The following is a 16407-nucleotide window of genomic DNA, read 5'->3' as shown; positions in this document are numbered from 1 at the left end:
TAACTCTTTCTGACATATTTCGATTAACTATTGATCACAATCAAATTTATATATTATTACATTATACCTAACTACAGTGATATACCATTTAGTAGCTACATTATATTAACATATAACGTTTTAGTAATGAGTTCAAAAACCTTTAAATATCTTCGTCTTGAAGGTGCATCGTCTTGGTATTGCTGTGTCCCGTCCTGTAAAATGTCCTCAAGATTTAATTCTGTGATTAGTTTCCACAGTTTCCCTTTGAACAAAGAAACACGCAAAACGTGGCTTCAGAATATCCAGCGTGAGGATTGTAAGGTCAGTCCTAATACAAGAGTCTGCAGTCGACACTTCAGGACTGATGATTTTATTGAGCAATCGACTCCCACGTCGCGCCGACTGCTGAAGAAGAGCGCCGTGCCCACGCTGTTCACGAGGAAGAACTCGAACACTTCAGCACCAAAGCGCACCGGGTTATGGAGGAGGAGACGCGTCCCGTCTCCTTTAAAACAAGATCCTGTGCCCACGGGCTTCCAGCATCAGGAGCATGATTATTGTTCGTCTCTCATCCAGCATCATCTAGAAGTGGATGAGACCGAAGTTCTCCGAAAGGAGGTCGAGCGCCTGAAGAGGCAGGTTGCAGAGTTGTTTGTCCTTCAGAGGTTTTGTTTGGGGCGATTTGCTGCATCTGACGATGACATACGGTTTTACACTAGGTAAGATTTGAAACCTAAACAACGTTTTCATACATGTTTCCATAACTTTTTCATACTTTTCATAAAACATGTTAATTTAAGTAGCACTCAAGTGATTGTATTGAATGTGCACTAGTAGTGTACTTCAAATCTTAAATGTGTTGCTATTTAAAAAAAACCTGTACTTGCAGATAATATTAAGAAAATAAAATGCCACAAGTGTACTAAGAGCACATTTTCATTACTGTTTCTTAACACAGTTAGGACGTTCACTTCATGTCGCCTTTTTTACGCTTTAAAGGTCTCACGCTTGAGGTATTCGGCCAATCACAACGCACTGGATAGCTGGCCAATCAGAGCACACCTCGCTTTTTCAGACCGATGAGCTTTGTAAAAATCGACGCGTTTCAGAAAGGCGGGGCATAGAGGAGAAACAATAATGTACAGTATGTGGAAAATAATGTGTTTTTTGAACCTTAAACCGCATAAACATATTTCATTACTCCAAATGCACAAACTAATGTTCTTTTTAGCAGCATCATATGACCCCTTTGTTATATTAATCTTTTTTGTTATGGTTTAAGGAAGTAGGTCTACGCTTATTTTGATTTGTTGACTAACTTTGATTCTTATGAAAAGTTTTTTTTAATGAAGACCAAATTTCGTTTTAAATCTTTTTTATAGACGAATTTTAAAAACCTTTTGTAATAATAATAATAATTTTGTTATTATTATTATGTTTAAATATGGTTTGTTTATTTACATGTTCTATTTTTCACTCCAGTCTTTCCCTGAATATAGCTGTGGTAACTGGCATGGTGCTAAATTATATTATAAAATATGTATAATAATAATCAATGAATCAAATACATGACATACAAGTTTAAATAGAAATGAGTATTTAGTTTACCATAAATGCTTGTCAGTACATCTTAACCATATTTTAACAATAATTTGTTTTCATAATTTATGAAATTACATACAAATGTGTACTTAAGCACTCTTAAGTTCATCTTATTGCATTTAATATAAATTAAACTACTTTTAATTTAATCATAAATAACATGCAATTAAGTGTCCGGAAATCATTACATTCTGTTTGCACGTAAGTATATTCTTTTAAAGTTTATTATTTCTTTAACAACTTACTAAGCATATTATTTAAGTTGAAGTGTGATAAATTTTACTTTTTTAAACAAGGGTTTACAAGACTTATATTTTAGTACACTGTAAATAAAAAATAAGCTACAACTTGGTAGTTGATCATCACATTTGTTGTTGTGTATATTATCTCAAACGTCCCACATTTCTTATAGGTTTGCAACTTACAACCACTTGATGGCGTTCTGGAGACTCATTGAGCCCGCGTCCCACAACATGTTTCGTTTGACCAGAGTCAGGACAGCTACAATGAGCGAAGCTGGAGCATCAGGCAGTACATCTGTAAATAATTCATTTATAGGTCATCTAAAATTAATTTATGATGTTGTTACATACAGATTTTTTTTGTGGGGGGAAGAGAGACAGAAAAGTTTATTCTACCAATATTACTTTCTCTACATAAACACATTATATGTATTAAAAAAAACTTTCACAATTTTGTTAACAGTGTCAGTCCATGCAGCCCATAGATGAGTTTTTCCTCTTCATGGTCCATCTCTCAGTTGGTCTAACAGAGAGAGATCTAGCCCACAGATTCAATATCCATCAGTCCGCCGTGAGTCCAATCATTACAAGCTGGGCCAATTTTCTCTATGCCATTCTTGGATCTGTGCGCATCTGGATGTCTGAAGAGGCAGTCAAGGCTCACATGCCAAAGGAGTTTCAGGACTATCCAGACACACATGTTGTGATAGACTGCATAGAGCTGCGTTGCAAAACACCAACCTCTCTTCTGCTTCAAGGTGAAGGGTCCCATTGCACCTACAAGGGTTTAAATGGCATGGCACCGCATGGTACAGTCACTTTTGTGTCATTCGTGTATGCAGTCAGTGACAAGGAGCTTCTGAAGCAGTCTGGGATTGTGTCACTCCTGGGAAGAGAGACAGAAAAGTTTATTCTACCAATATTACTTTCTCTACATAAACACATTATATGTATTAAAAAAAACTTTCACAATTTTGTTAACAGTGTCAGTCCATGCAGCCCATAGATGAGTTTTTCCTCTTCATGGTCCATCTCTCAGTTGGTCTAACAGAGAGAGATCTAGCCCACAGATTCAATATCCATCAGTCCGCCGTGAGTCCAATCATTACAAGCTGGGCCAATTTTCTCTATGCCATTCTTGGATCTGTGCGCATCTGGATGTCTGAAGAGGCAGTCAAGGCTCACATGCCAAAGGAGTTTCAGGACTATCCAGACACACATGTTGTGATAGACTGCATAGAGCTGCGTTGCAAAACACCAACCTCTCTTCTGCTTCAAGGTGAAGGGTCCCATTGCACCTACAAGGGTTTAAATGGCATGGCACCGCATGGTACAGTCACTTTTGTGTCATTCGTGTATGCAGTCAGTGACAAGGAGCTTCTGAAGCAGTCTGGGATTGTGTCACTCCTGAAACCTGAAATGGCCATTATGGTCAACAAAGGGTTTTTTATAGACAACTGTGTACCGTGCAAAGTTTACCGACCTTCCTGTCTGCTAAAGAAGGAACAGATGCCGGCTGAGGAAGTGAGGGAAACTCAGTCCATTGCTCGGCTCAGGGTACACATGGAGCGTCTTGTCGGCAGGGTGAAGCAACACAAGCTGTTGGATAGGGTCATTCCTCTTCGCGACACCAGGACCATCAACCAGCTATACACTGTTGCTTGCCTCCTTATAAACTATCAGAATGGCCCCTTGTTAAAAACATGGGCAAATGATTAAAGACCAGACAAAACACTTGCAGTTGGAGGATAGATTAAAGGACTGTAATGTAAATGTATAGATACAAATAAACATGCAAATATAAATAACTTTGATACTATGTTTCTGCAAGCATGTAAATATAAATAACTTTCATAGTGATTCTGTAAACATATAAAATATTTTATAAACCTTTTCTTGTATGCCACTGTTATGTAAACGTAAATATAAATAACTTTGATACTGTTTCTGCAAGCATGCAACTATAAATAACTTTCATAGTGTTTTTGTAAACATAAAATATTTTATAAAGCTTTTCTTGTGTGCCACCGTTATGCAAATGTAAATATAAATAACTTTGATACTGTGTTTCTATACCTAGTTATTTATGTTTACAGTGGTGTACAGGAAAAGTTTTATAAAGTTGTTTATATTTTTACAGAAACACTGGATCAAATAGATAAATCTACCTATGTAACTTTTATACAATGTTTCTGTAAACATGTAAATATAAATAACTTTGATAGTGTTTATGTAAAACAAATGAAAACTTTATAGTGTGTTTTCTTTTCTTACACCACTGTAATGGAAACATGCAAATGTAAATAATGTACGGAAACAGTATCAAAGTTATTTATGCAGTTATTTTCCTGTATGCCACTGTAATGTTAACATACACATAACTTTGATACAATTTTTCTGTATCAAATATCTGTATTTTATGTAAATAATAATTTAAAAAGAACTGTGCAGTGTTAAACTACTTTTTTTAACATTACAAGAAATAGTCAGCCAAAGAAAAAAATTAAATCAAACCAGTCTAATCCTGATAAATGACTGACACATGTTCCCTACTGTACTTTCATAATCAATTATTTCCAATTCATTATTTTTACAAAACATAATATATTGAAAACAATACATTGATTGTATTCTTTAACTCTGGAAGCTTCTCAGTTAAGGCCTAACTGATTGCTCGGCCTCAACTCTGCCCTATTATTTACCTGGCCAAGTCATGTGATGCCTTCAGTTGGCTACCTTGGAGACAATGAGTCTCAGTTTCTGTTGTGGCCCCCCATCTATTATTTAGATTTAAGCAGGTGCGGCACAGGGGAAAAGTAATTTCCTGAGTGTGACGAACAGGTAATTATTGATGATGATGATACCTGATTCCAAAGATCTCCATGTCCCATAGTCCTTCTGGACAAGACATTTAAAACATTGACATAGAAACAGTTTCCATTGAAACTGTCATTTTAGTTAATGTCACATATGCTATATCAACTTGATTTCTATAAAAGAAACCTTTTTTCATAGTATGTATTTTCTTGGATACAAGATGGTTTCACAAAACCAAAACCGTTTTGTCTATGAACAGAGTGAAATGACTCTCCTCAGCCTGGTGGTCACAAGAGACTCCGTCTCACTCCAGAGACATCAAGGAGATCATGGGGCCTTTGATGCCAGAGGCACTTAAATCTAACTGACAGCAATCCAACTAAATAAGGGTCTGATCACGAGACTGTGTCTACAATGTGTAACAACAAAAAGGGCCAAAGGTTATTTAGTCTGAAATGCACTAGATGAAGTTCGTCCTTCATCATTGGTCTACTTTGGCCAGTATCAGTGATGCTGAAACCTTCATGCATTTCATTACATAAGCACTATTATTTTTGTATGTTGTGGAAACAGCAATCAAGTCCCTAGTCAGACATAATGGATCTCTGCTACCACTGCAACCTGAAATATTCATGGAGCTGGTTATATTAGCTTTCAGTTTGTTGTTGTTGTTGTGTCTAACTCCTTAGGAGGACTCCTTTAAGAGACTATGAACTATGAAAAAGTGTATTATATTAGTCATAGTAATATATCATAAATATATTAGATATACATTTATTTCATTGAGTAAAGTTACTGTTTCACTGACAAAATAACACGTTAATGCTTTGATTGAGAAAAAAAACGGTTTCCTAAGTGACTGGTCCATTCTTCAAAGATGCAGAACAATACTAGGACGCGCGACTGGCGGTTTTTCCCTCCTCAACTGTAACCGCCCTTTGCTTTCAACTCGTCTTATCCAATCACAATCTCCCTAGTGTCTCAGAATGCCACTGTTGTCCAGGCTTGACCAATCACCGAGCTCATCGCTGAGGCTCCGCTCAACGCACTCCGCCATTTTGTAGCGCTTTAAGAAAACTCGGCCAAGCAACAAAGTTGCGGATCAGAGCTGCTGTTCCTCGGTGTGCAATGGACGGGTGAGTGATGCTACGTTACTATGAATGGAAAATAAATTTAGCTGGCCGGGCGATAAGCCATGAACGAATAAAACCCTATCTTTATCAACTGTAATGCATTTTATTTTGTTTGATTGGACAGCGCGAACGCTCTCATCACCACTTGCGGTGAAGCAAACCCGTAGTTTTCCCGTGAATCGGGTTTCTGTCTGATGCTCGCAGCTTTGTTAAATACATTTTGTTTTTTTCCACAAGTTTGCCTGTTTTATTAGTACGACGTAATTCAGAGTTCGAGTTTTGCAGCCTAAATAAGGCAGTTTTTCTGCAAAACTAGGCAGATTTCCATCGAGAGGACTTGTTGCATCGTATATGCAGTGATAAAAGTTTAAGTAGAAAGAGTAAAGAACAACATTCTTTAAAACTCACAAATATAGGGAAACAACCCCCAAAAGTTATGTTATTCTTCCTGACCAGAAAACTATTAGTAAAGTGAGTATAAGTACATTGAATAGTTAGGTTGTGTGATGGCATTGACATCTTTTTCCCTGCACAGCCGCCTAGAGACTGAATTGTATCCTATGGGATCAAGTTATGCAGAATTAGAGTAAGTCCATCTGAAATTTTACAGCTCAGAGCTGGTGTTTTTATTTTCTTTATTACCCGCTCACAGATTACATTTTATTTAGCTGTTTTATTAGTCAAATATTAACATACTAAGATGCTTCGCTTACAAAAATCGTCACGGTTGCCATAGTTTCCACCAAAACACAGTAGTTACTTTAGCCATTTTAATTTCCTGAATATGATTCACATTGGTGTTCCTTGACTTTTTTAATCATTAGAAGCACACGTCCTTTTTTAAGTTGTTCAATTAAGGTTTGTTGCTAGAGCATTGCAAAAATATGGGCTTTAAGGTATTTAGACTTGGTAATTTTGGGTTATAAAAATGGCAAACCAAATATAAATAAAAATACATGGAAAATAAAACAGCTTATAGGGAATTTAACTTCCTGAGTTTGACACACAACATTTTGTCAAATGCATATCCTAAACTAAACGAATATTTACATTTGAGAAGTTTTAGTCCCTATTTGCTGAATAGCAACCATTACTGTCCGACTACTGTCTACACTTTGCTAATGAAAGGATTCATGAGATATGTCTGTGATACATTACTCAACGCTGCAAAAACACGTAGAAACGTTTGAAGCTCCCCTCAGCGATCACAATCACAAGTATGATGACGATCGGTAAATGGTTGAACCATGACCAAATGAACCAGAGAGAAGCACTGGACATGCACCATGTAAGATGATACACAGAAACTAAAACCACACCCCAGGTATTGTGAAAAATGACCCCAGTCCATAGGGCCCCCTAGTTTCAGCTCTCACACCTATTTGCATGAAGGTTTTTTCCCTCTTGGGGAAGATGTATCAGGACTTTGTTTTGGTACACTCGGTTTCTTTTTCTTTCCATTGTTTCAAACATAAAAGCTTTCATGCTGCGGCGCATTGATATGAGGGCTTTTTCGAAGACCCGAGCCAGAGGAGAGATTCTGGTATTGCGTTTACTGAGCGTTCATGTGAAACAGGATGTGGGGGTTAATCTTCAACCATAGACTGACCCAAAATACCACTCATATTTCTTGTTCTAAGAGAGATCTGTGGGAAGGAACTAGATTACGCAGTCTAGCTGCAATCTGCTTATTCCTTTAATGGGAAAAACATCTAACCAACACGAGCCAAATTAAATATTGAACTCATTAGCCCCACTTTAATATGAATTACGGTTAATATTTAGGTTGAGGATATTAATTTCAAGAAATGGGCTGGATTCTTAAATTATATAATAGACATCTTTGCATGTAATGTTTTTCTTTACCTTTTGTTTCATTGGGACTATTTTAGACAAGTGTATGAGGTCAGAATGGTTTTTCTTTTCCAATTTCATGCATTTGGTTTATGGTTTCCTGCTCTGATTTTTCCATTTCTGTTTTCTTTTGCAGCGTCGTTCACGATATTGCAGTTGGTACAAAGGTAAGAATCTTATTTTAAGTCCTACGGTCACTACAACTACATGTGCTGTACAGCTTGGGTTGGTTGAATAAGAGCAGATTGTTTCGCTTATCTTTCTTTAACTGTTTGTGTGCCGGGACTCTCTGTATTGAGAATTTGCATGGCTTTTTGGCACTTTTCCACTGCGTGGTACGACTCGGCTCGGTTTGCGTTTCCACTGCAGGTTAGTATCGCTTTAGAGAGGGCGGGATTATTCACATGTTGTTATAGTTGCGCCGCCTCTACTGCCGTGACTCCTGAAAAACGTCACGTTTTGGTAATGGTACGGTTCGCTTGGAATAAAACAATGGTATAAACATCATTCAATGTAAATTGTGATAATCGTAATTAATAATCGCAATTACAATTTCAAGGGAATAATCGACAATTATGATTTTTGTCATAATCGTGCAGCCCTACTTGAAACCTCAACCTAGGTGGTACTGAAAAAAATACCAGGTACCAGGTACTTTACCCAGTGGAAACCCCCCAAAAGTGAACCGTACCGAACCGTACTGTGCCGTACCATGCAGTGGAAAAGCGCCATTTGTGACTTCCACACCTCGTGCTATTGCTCCTTCCAGACATGATTCATCCTGGCAATAAGGGGGTGAATCAGATATTTGTTAGAACAAGCACTATGGCATCGTGCCATGCCACATTGTGCTTCCTCAACTTTTTATTAACTCAAAGTTGTCGTTTAATTTCCAAAACAAATTCTGGTTCATAATATTTGGCTGTTGTGAAACACAGGCCCTAGTTAAGAAATCCTTAACTTGCTGCCTGGATCAGCCTTCACGAGGCCACAACATGAACACTCCCACTCATTCCCTCATTAAAGATTATTTCCTGTGGTATGTGTCTAGTGAGGAGGGACCCACAGGATGTAGAACAAAAGCCTGATTCATGAGGTTCATTTAGGTTCGTTACTTACATGCTTTAGGTCATGCAGTAACTTATGCAGCACGAAACCTACAGGCACTGCATTTGTCTAAGGATTACCACAGTACAGAGATGGGCACTGTTTTAAGAGTTGAATGCTAGTTGAAAATTTTGATTCTGAGAGGTTTCTTAGTTTGGGATTTTAAAGATCTGTAAGGGACATTTTTTTGTATTACGTCACAGGTTCAGATCAATTAGGCTACGGGATAAAGATAACATGAAACTCCATTCGGAACTCATTTTACTTTTGTAACATGACATTTGTAAGTGAAATAGGAGATTTTATAAGAAAAGGTGTTGGCTAGGGCTTGATTTCATACACTGGGAATTGATTGGATTGTGAAAGTGAAGTGAAGTGAATTGACGTCACGTGTGGCCAAGTATGGTGTCCCATACTCGGAATTTGTGCTCTGCATTTAACCCATCCAAGTGCACACACACAGTAGTGAACACACACACACACACCGTGAACACACCTGGAGCAAACCAACAACAATTGAGTTGATTGTTGTCTTGATTGAATAAAGGTTTGCTAAAACAAAACCTCCTAACTAGCTATTGGTTAAAATTACTGTGGCCTAAGTGATGTCATCAGCAAAGTAAAGTCATGGTGAAACCAAACATGGTTTATAAAATTCCTATTGATCTTGAGCAACGGGCTATATTATTGGTTAATTTTATTTTTCTATAGCTACACACTGCCTTTGTTATCAACACAAAATGGGTTTTCTTTATTTAAAATGCACTAAAAATTCATGCACGATATGATCAAAGGCATTAATTAAGAAAAGATAGATGTTCTGTTGTAATTTAATGTCTTAAAATTGGTCATCAGATGTTCTGACTGTTAGATGATCTTCAGGCGACAAACATTTTATTGTTTCGGCACACTTTCTACCTCAGCCTAATGATTGAACCCGTTTCAGAGACATTCCTCAGAGATTGGTTTTGGCTGTTGATATGACGAGATGAATGCAGTCTATTCATCAAATGCAAATATGTTTGCCTCATCACTCAGCACACACATGTAGCTCTTGTGTTTGTTCAGCAGTGCTGATCAGAGGGAAGATGGCTGGGGGAGGTGCTAATGGGTCACATGGGGGTTCGCTTGATGCTATCAGTCTCTCTTTCTTGTTCTCTGTATCTCGTGAAGAATGCAGGTCAATAGCTTGTGGGTCGCAGGTGCTGGTTACAGGCAGCAAGCCGACGATTCGCAATAGTCCCAGCTTGTTTTAACTGGAACTATTGTGGTTTGTCATCTTGTTAGATGGAGTTTAAATTAGCCCAATATACGAGAATCTGAAGCTTTCCTGTGTTACTAGTTAACATGAAATCATGACATTTTTGCTTCTTCTCTATTCGTTTTTTTTGTGAATGATTGGTGCATGTTATTTTACTATTCACTATCTTTGATCAAAATGTAAATGCAACATCCACTAAAACGACTTTCCTTATCTGATGACATCATCTAGGCCACAATAATGTTAACCAATAGCTAAACGGCTATTTAGAAGGTTTTGTTTTAGCAAACTTGAAACTTATACTTAGCCTCCAACTCACACGCTGGCGAGTAAAATCTGAGAATTTATTAGCAATTGGCTAATATTAGACATCATTTAGTCGCCAGAGTGAAGATTTAGTCGCATATGCGAGTGATTTACTCGCAATGTAGAGGGTTGATTCAATCGAGCTCAATTCTTGTCTGTTTCACAATTCAGTCAGTTTCCAAGAAGAAAATCACTGTTTCTCATCAAATATCCTATTTTACTCAGATCTGAACCTGATACTTAATGCAGAAAAATGCAACCATTTTAAATCCAATCTCAGAACCAACTTTTTCAGTTGTTGAGTTTGTAGTGTCCAGATGTTTATATGTTAAAGTCTGTATAGAGTCTGTACATGGACAATTATTATTGCTATTATTATAACGTAAAACTGAAGTCTGGATCAGTGCTCATAACCTGTATGGTTAGTGTGGTAAATGGCTCAAGTTTGAACAGTAATTGTGGGTGAAAGGCACACCTGGGCGTATGGAGATAATGGGTCTTGTGTATTCAGTTCAGGGTTGGGTTTCAGTTACCTGCAGCGCAGGCACATGGTCTCCATGGTGAGTGAATTACAATCAGAGCTGCTGTGTTAACAACCCCATTTTTTATGGTTTGTTGTGAATTGTTGCAGTCTTCGCCCCTCCCCCTTTCTTTCACACCTTTTAATCTGTTTAACCAAGTATCCCATCATGCCACACCCAAGAAAAAGTTAACACATTGAATGTTTGTGTTCGTCATGCTCAATGAATTTTGTTTAATGCACTGAGATAGTGTTGTCTGACACTATCTAGAAGTTTTGAGGAATGTTCCAGGTTCAGTGCAAGTTAAATTCTATCAGCGGCATATGTAACATACTGTTATTTACCATAGAAAACAATTTCAATTTGTTAAAACATGGAACATTGTGTTTTTGTTGTGATGCACTACTTTGTGCACCGGGAAACAGATAAGCTGATAATTATTTAATGCTATGGCTGATATTAAATATATTAAAAAATAAAGCAAGCACTAAAAAGATAAAAGCCACACTAATGGATATTGTGGCCTCAAATTAAGAATTTGTTCACACCATTTCACGTTTTATTCATTAATTCCCTCATTTCAGTCAAATTGTAAAGCTGTGCTGTGTATTCCGTAGTTTTAATGTAGTGAAATTGTGACCACATTGTAGTAATTTGTTCCCTTGTTTTCATGATATGGTTAAAACGTTGACCACAATTTAACAAACCAAACTTAATTCATGGCATTTTTCAATGTTTTAAATGCTTCAAGGTAATTTAGGCATCACAACATTATAATGTACAGTATGAAATAAGGATACTTGTATTGAGATTTTCTCAAGATGTTTTTATGATTGAACTGAATGTTAGAAGGTAATCTATATATAAATATAGAGGAAATAACACGCATAACAATCTGTACCTGTCTGCAAAGTACTGGTTACATTGAACAAAGCAAATTTCTCTACAACTAATTCTGTGGGTAACACAAAACCCGAAATTCATTTGACTAGAATAGTAGTCCTGCTGCTAAAATGATAATTTAGCATTATTGTTATCGCATTATTGCTATAAACATTGCAGGCTTGTTATCAATTCATTGGCAGTTTATGGTAACAGGCAACGGAGCAGAGCTGTAAACAAGGTTTCTGTAAAAGCTTTAAGTTCCCAGTTTAGCTTGTTTCGCAGTAACCCTTTAAACGGTTGTTTCTTAGCTTAGTTTTGTTGTACCAGATGCTTGTTGTGTAGTGCCTATACATCTCCTATCCTCTGGTTTACATGTGGTTTTCATTGAGTCGTTTGACTGTGGAATTTTAATATGTGGTGGGCAGGCCTGTGTGGTTGCATGGAGTTTCTGCTGACTACACTTAATTCACTCTTGCTTTAGTCATACACACAATCTTAATCCAGCCATCTTCTGATGCTTTGTCTCAACTGTTGGGACAAAGACGCAGGTTATTTGCAGAACTGTGGTTTATTAATTTGTTAGTCACATGTAATCTTGGTTTAATGGGATAGTCGTTCCAACCTCTATTAATTTCTTCCACTGAACACAGAAGCAGATATTTTGATATTTTTAAGAATATGGATAACCAAACAGTTGCTGGTCCCCGCTAGGGTTGTGACGGTGAGGAAATTCCCCCACCGGTTAAATCGACGTGTGACAACACCGGGGGCGGGGCGGGGTCGTTCTCTCTTTTCCTCGCTTTTAAATAGCTTGTTAAAGCGGCGTGCGCATTTTACTTTCATCGTTCGGCACGCTGCATTGAGCAGCCGCGTTCAGTTTTTAATTGTAGTGTCTGTTCTTTTACTGAACTAAATTATTTTTATTTCTATAAAAAAAATCAAAACAATGGTGGGGGTCGGTGACGCGGTGGGCAAGTGACGTCACCGGTATCACCGTCAGCACCGTCTATCGCGGCAAGCCTAGTCCCCGCTGACACCAAGTCAATGTGAACCAGAAACTGTCTGGTTACCCACGTTCTTCAAAATATCTGCTGTTATGTTCAACAGAAGAAAGACACTCGTAAAGGTTTTGGGGAGTAAATGATGAGTTTCCATTTTTTTGGGTGATCTCTTCCTTGGTTGAAATGTGGTGTTTGATACCATGCACAGAGGTTTAGTTGTATAAATGTCCTGGTCCTTCACGTAGACATGTTCCGTCCTTCTTTAAATCAAAGGAATGTGTGAAAGAGCAAATTCAAGATTCAGTCTGCACACTCATTCCTCCTGGTTGACGACCCGGAAATGTAAAACTGCCCCTCTCCCCATGGTCTGAGATCTTGCTTCATAGGTTTCTGGTGGGGGACGTCTTGTGGTCGATCTCTGACCCCACCCAGCCTTAAGGCTATGCTGTTTGCACAGGAAAACTGAATGCAACATTGTCCATTTCCTGCGTTCAGAGTTTTCTGATGTAAACTTGTCCTTATTTGGACATCCCACTATCATTCTTTCCTTTACTGGTGGTTGTTGGCATTCCGGTTAAAGGTTGGTTTAGTCTACCATAGTTATTTCCTCTTTACCTCAAGTGTTCTGTTTGTAAACCTCAGAACTGCCCATCTAAACTTCTTAAAAATGACTGAAACCCATTTGACCTGGAGCTTTTCTCTCTTTTTTTTTTTCCAGAGAGGATCTGACGAGCTGTTCTCCTGTGTTTCCAGTGGGCCCTATATCATGAGCTCAGCAGGTAGGATCTGTTTGCTCTTGAGTCATTATTTCCTTGGTAAATGTGTTTAGTTTTGTCCCAGCAACCCGCCCGGATCATCTGCTTTCCACACAGCCAACGGCAACGACAGCAAGAAGTTCAAAGGTGACATCAGATGTCCTGGCGTCCCGTCCAGAGTTATACATGTCCGCAAGCTGCCCAATGACATCAACGAAGCGGAGGTCATCTCCCTCGGCCTTCCCTTTGGCAAAGTCACCAATCTGCTCATGCTGAAGGGAAAGAACCAGGTATCATTCCCTCTCCATTTATGACACTCTTAGAATTAGCTCGAAAAAGGAAACAAGTTGACTTAACTTTGCTGTCCACCAAAATTTTTTTGATTTTTCATATATGTAGTAAATGCTGTACTTAAACTGGAAAATATTACCACTGTCCCCAATATTTGTGTGCTTAGATATTGTTTTTGTATGGAGTAAAACGTGTTTAGCTTAGCAATGTTAACATCAGATTGTAGTATTTCTTTTGCTAGACATTGTTTGTGAGTGTCTTAATGTGTTGTACTATAACAAATAGGGATGTAACGATTCACTCAACTCATGATTTTGATTTCACAATTCGATTCACGTTTTTTTTATTTTTTTTTTTACAAAATGAGAATTAAGACAAATTCTAAATTAAATGTGTCCTTTTATTATTGCTTTAAGTAACACAAATAAAAGAAATCTCTTCATATAAACAAAATAAGCCTTTGTCTGTGCTCTTTCCTTTTAAAATTATAGGCAACCACTGCATTTTAATCATGATCCAAACAAAGATGCTGCATACATGCAACATGAGCAGTTTTAAATCTAAATTAGATTGCATAATTTTGAAATTTGAAGCAAAAACAGAATGTGTTGACTTCAGTTTTGTGAAACTATACAAAAATATCTGCATGAAAGCTGAGCTGAATGAGACGCAGATTCACTCTCTGCCAGCAGGTGGCGCTTAAAGCGTTTCCTTGGTTTCCGCTATAAACAAAGCAGGGCTGCACTTATGAACTTTAACATGCATTATACAGAGGCAAGATGAAAGGAAAAAATACCATCTAAACTTTTCTAAAGACAGTAAGTTCCCCTCAGACATACATTCATATAAACTCCTACCCCTAAATGAATCGCGATTTCAACCGATTTAAATCGTCACATATTTGAATCGATTTTCAACCGGCTCGCAGTTAATCGTTACATCCCTAATAACAAATCAAGGTAATGATAGATAACTAAAACCATAAAAAAAAAATATTTGAAATAAAATAAATAGTAACTAAACTAAAATAAAACAAAACTTGCAGTTATTTCCCAAGGAAATGTTTCTCATTTTCATTTGGTTTAACTTGAACTAAAATAATAAAAACTGAAATAAAAATATTGAAAACTATATAGACATAACTAATAAAATGATAAAAATAAATTAAATATAAAACAAACTAAATCATACTATTAATAAAAACTATAATATATTGAGACTTAACAAAATTAGCATTTTTGAAAAATGAACACTTATTCAGCAATGATGCATTAGATATGTTGATCAACAGTGACAATGAATACATTTATAATTTTAGTAAAAAAAAAATTCAAATAAACTTTTTTTAAAAACTTGGAGAAAATTTTTTTATATTTATATAAATCTATATAACTGTTTCTACAAATATGTTAAGCATCACAACTGTTTTCAAAGTTGATAATTAGAACCGTTTCTTGAGCAGCAAATCAGCATATTAATATAATTTCTGAAGGATCATGTAATGCTGAAGACTTGACTAATGATGAAAAATCAGGTTTGCACCACAGGGGTAAATTAGGGCTGGACAATAATTCAATATCAATATGTATCGCGATATAATTTTTCTCAGTAACGGTGATATGGTTTTTAAACATTTCCGATATACATTACCAGTTTCCCATACATTGATTTATTTGTGCCGTTTGACTTCGTTGAATAAACATGAGCACTGCATGTTTCAAAATCATAACAATTCAGAAAAGTTTCTATGGCATTTTCATTTGAACTGATAAAGAAGCGTTCATGAGCGGAGCTGCTTTGATTACAGCCATTACTGGAGAAACCGCTAGTTTTATCACTCTAAAAGCGCCTCCTGCTGGCAGAGAATGAGTTTTCATTTTAAATAAGCCCGTCTCCAGCAACATTTCCAGTTTTTGTTGTTCAATTTTTTTGTTTTCTGCAGCGACTCGGAGCACGTTTCATACCCTTTTTTCTGGCTGAAGCACATTTGTTTCAATCTATAAGAATAATCAACCGACACTACCAGTCAAAAGTTTTTGAACAGTAAGATTTTTAAGGTTTTTTTTTTTTTAAGAATTCTCTTCTGCTCACCAAGGCTGCATTTATTTGATCCAAAGTACAGCAAAAACAGTAAAATGTTGAAATATTTTTACTATTTAAAATTGCTTTCTATTTGAATAGATTTTAAAATGTAATTTATTCCTGTGATCATACATAGGTAAATTTTCAGCATCATTACTCCAGTCTTCAGTGTCACATGATCCTTCAGAAATCATTCTAATATGCTGATTTGCTGATTATCAATATTTAAAACAGTTGAGTAAATTTTTTTTTCAGGATTCTTTGATGAATAGAAAGATCCAAAGATCAGCATTTATCTGAAATAAAAAGCTTTTGTAACATTATACACTATTCCATTCAGTATAATTTTTATTATTTTTTTGGGAAAGAAATTATAGAAATTAATACTTTTATTTAGCAAGGATGCTTAAAATTGATCAAAAGTGATGATAAAGGCATTTATAATGTTACAAAAGATTTCTATTTCAGATAAATAGTGTTCATATCGATATCGGAATTATATCGTATCGACCGAAATTAAGAAATATATCGTGATATCAATTTTGGCCATATCGTCCAGCCCTACAAG

General features: G+C 36.7%; 2 protein-coding genes across 3 annotated transcripts in view; both read left to right on the top strand.

The window, feature by feature from the left end:
* LOC107753874 (uncharacterized) lies at positions 1–5001 on the top strand. The gene is made up of 5 exons (XM_016570144.1): positions 1–701; positions 1997–2123; positions 2290–2703; positions 2811–3383; positions 4903–5001. The coding sequence occupies exons 1-5, from the start codon at positions 127–129 to the stop codon at positions 4999–5001; spliced, it is 1788 nt and encodes a 595-aa protein (XP_016425630.1). The 5' UTR covers positions 1–126.
* Positions 5002–5710: 709 nt separating this feature from the next.
* The window catches only part of LOC107753809 (polypyrimidine tract-binding protein 1-like), a 23472-nt gene continuing 12775 nt past the window's right edge, over positions 5711–16407 (top strand). The window contains exons 1-5 of one of the 2 annotated variants that reach the window (XM_016570056.1): positions 5715–5779; positions 6312–6362; positions 7767–7797; positions 13430–13490; positions 13584–13756. In XM_016570056.1, coding sequence (XP_016425542.1) covers positions 5772–5779; positions 6312–6362; positions 7767–7797; positions 13430–13490; positions 13584–13756 — 324 coding nt within the window. In that variant the 5' untranslated portion in view covers positions 5715–5771. Of the gene's footprint in view, positions 5780–6311; positions 6363–7766; positions 7798–13429; positions 13491–13583; positions 13757–16407 lie in introns of both variants that reach the window. The other variant, XM_016570055.1, reaches the window with a different exon arrangement.

This window comes from Sinocyclocheilus rhinocerous, unplaced genomic scaffold (genome assembly GCF_001515625.1).
Source record: "Sinocyclocheilus rhinocerous isolate Xijiao unplaced genomic scaffold, SAMN03320098_v1.1 scaffold711, whole genome shotgun sequence".
In the NCBI taxonomy this organism is placed as follows: domain Eukaryota; kingdom Metazoa; phylum Chordata; class Actinopteri; order Cypriniformes; family Cyprinidae; genus Sinocyclocheilus; species Sinocyclocheilus rhinocerous.
This window is presented reverse-complemented; position numbering and strand designations above follow the sequence as displayed.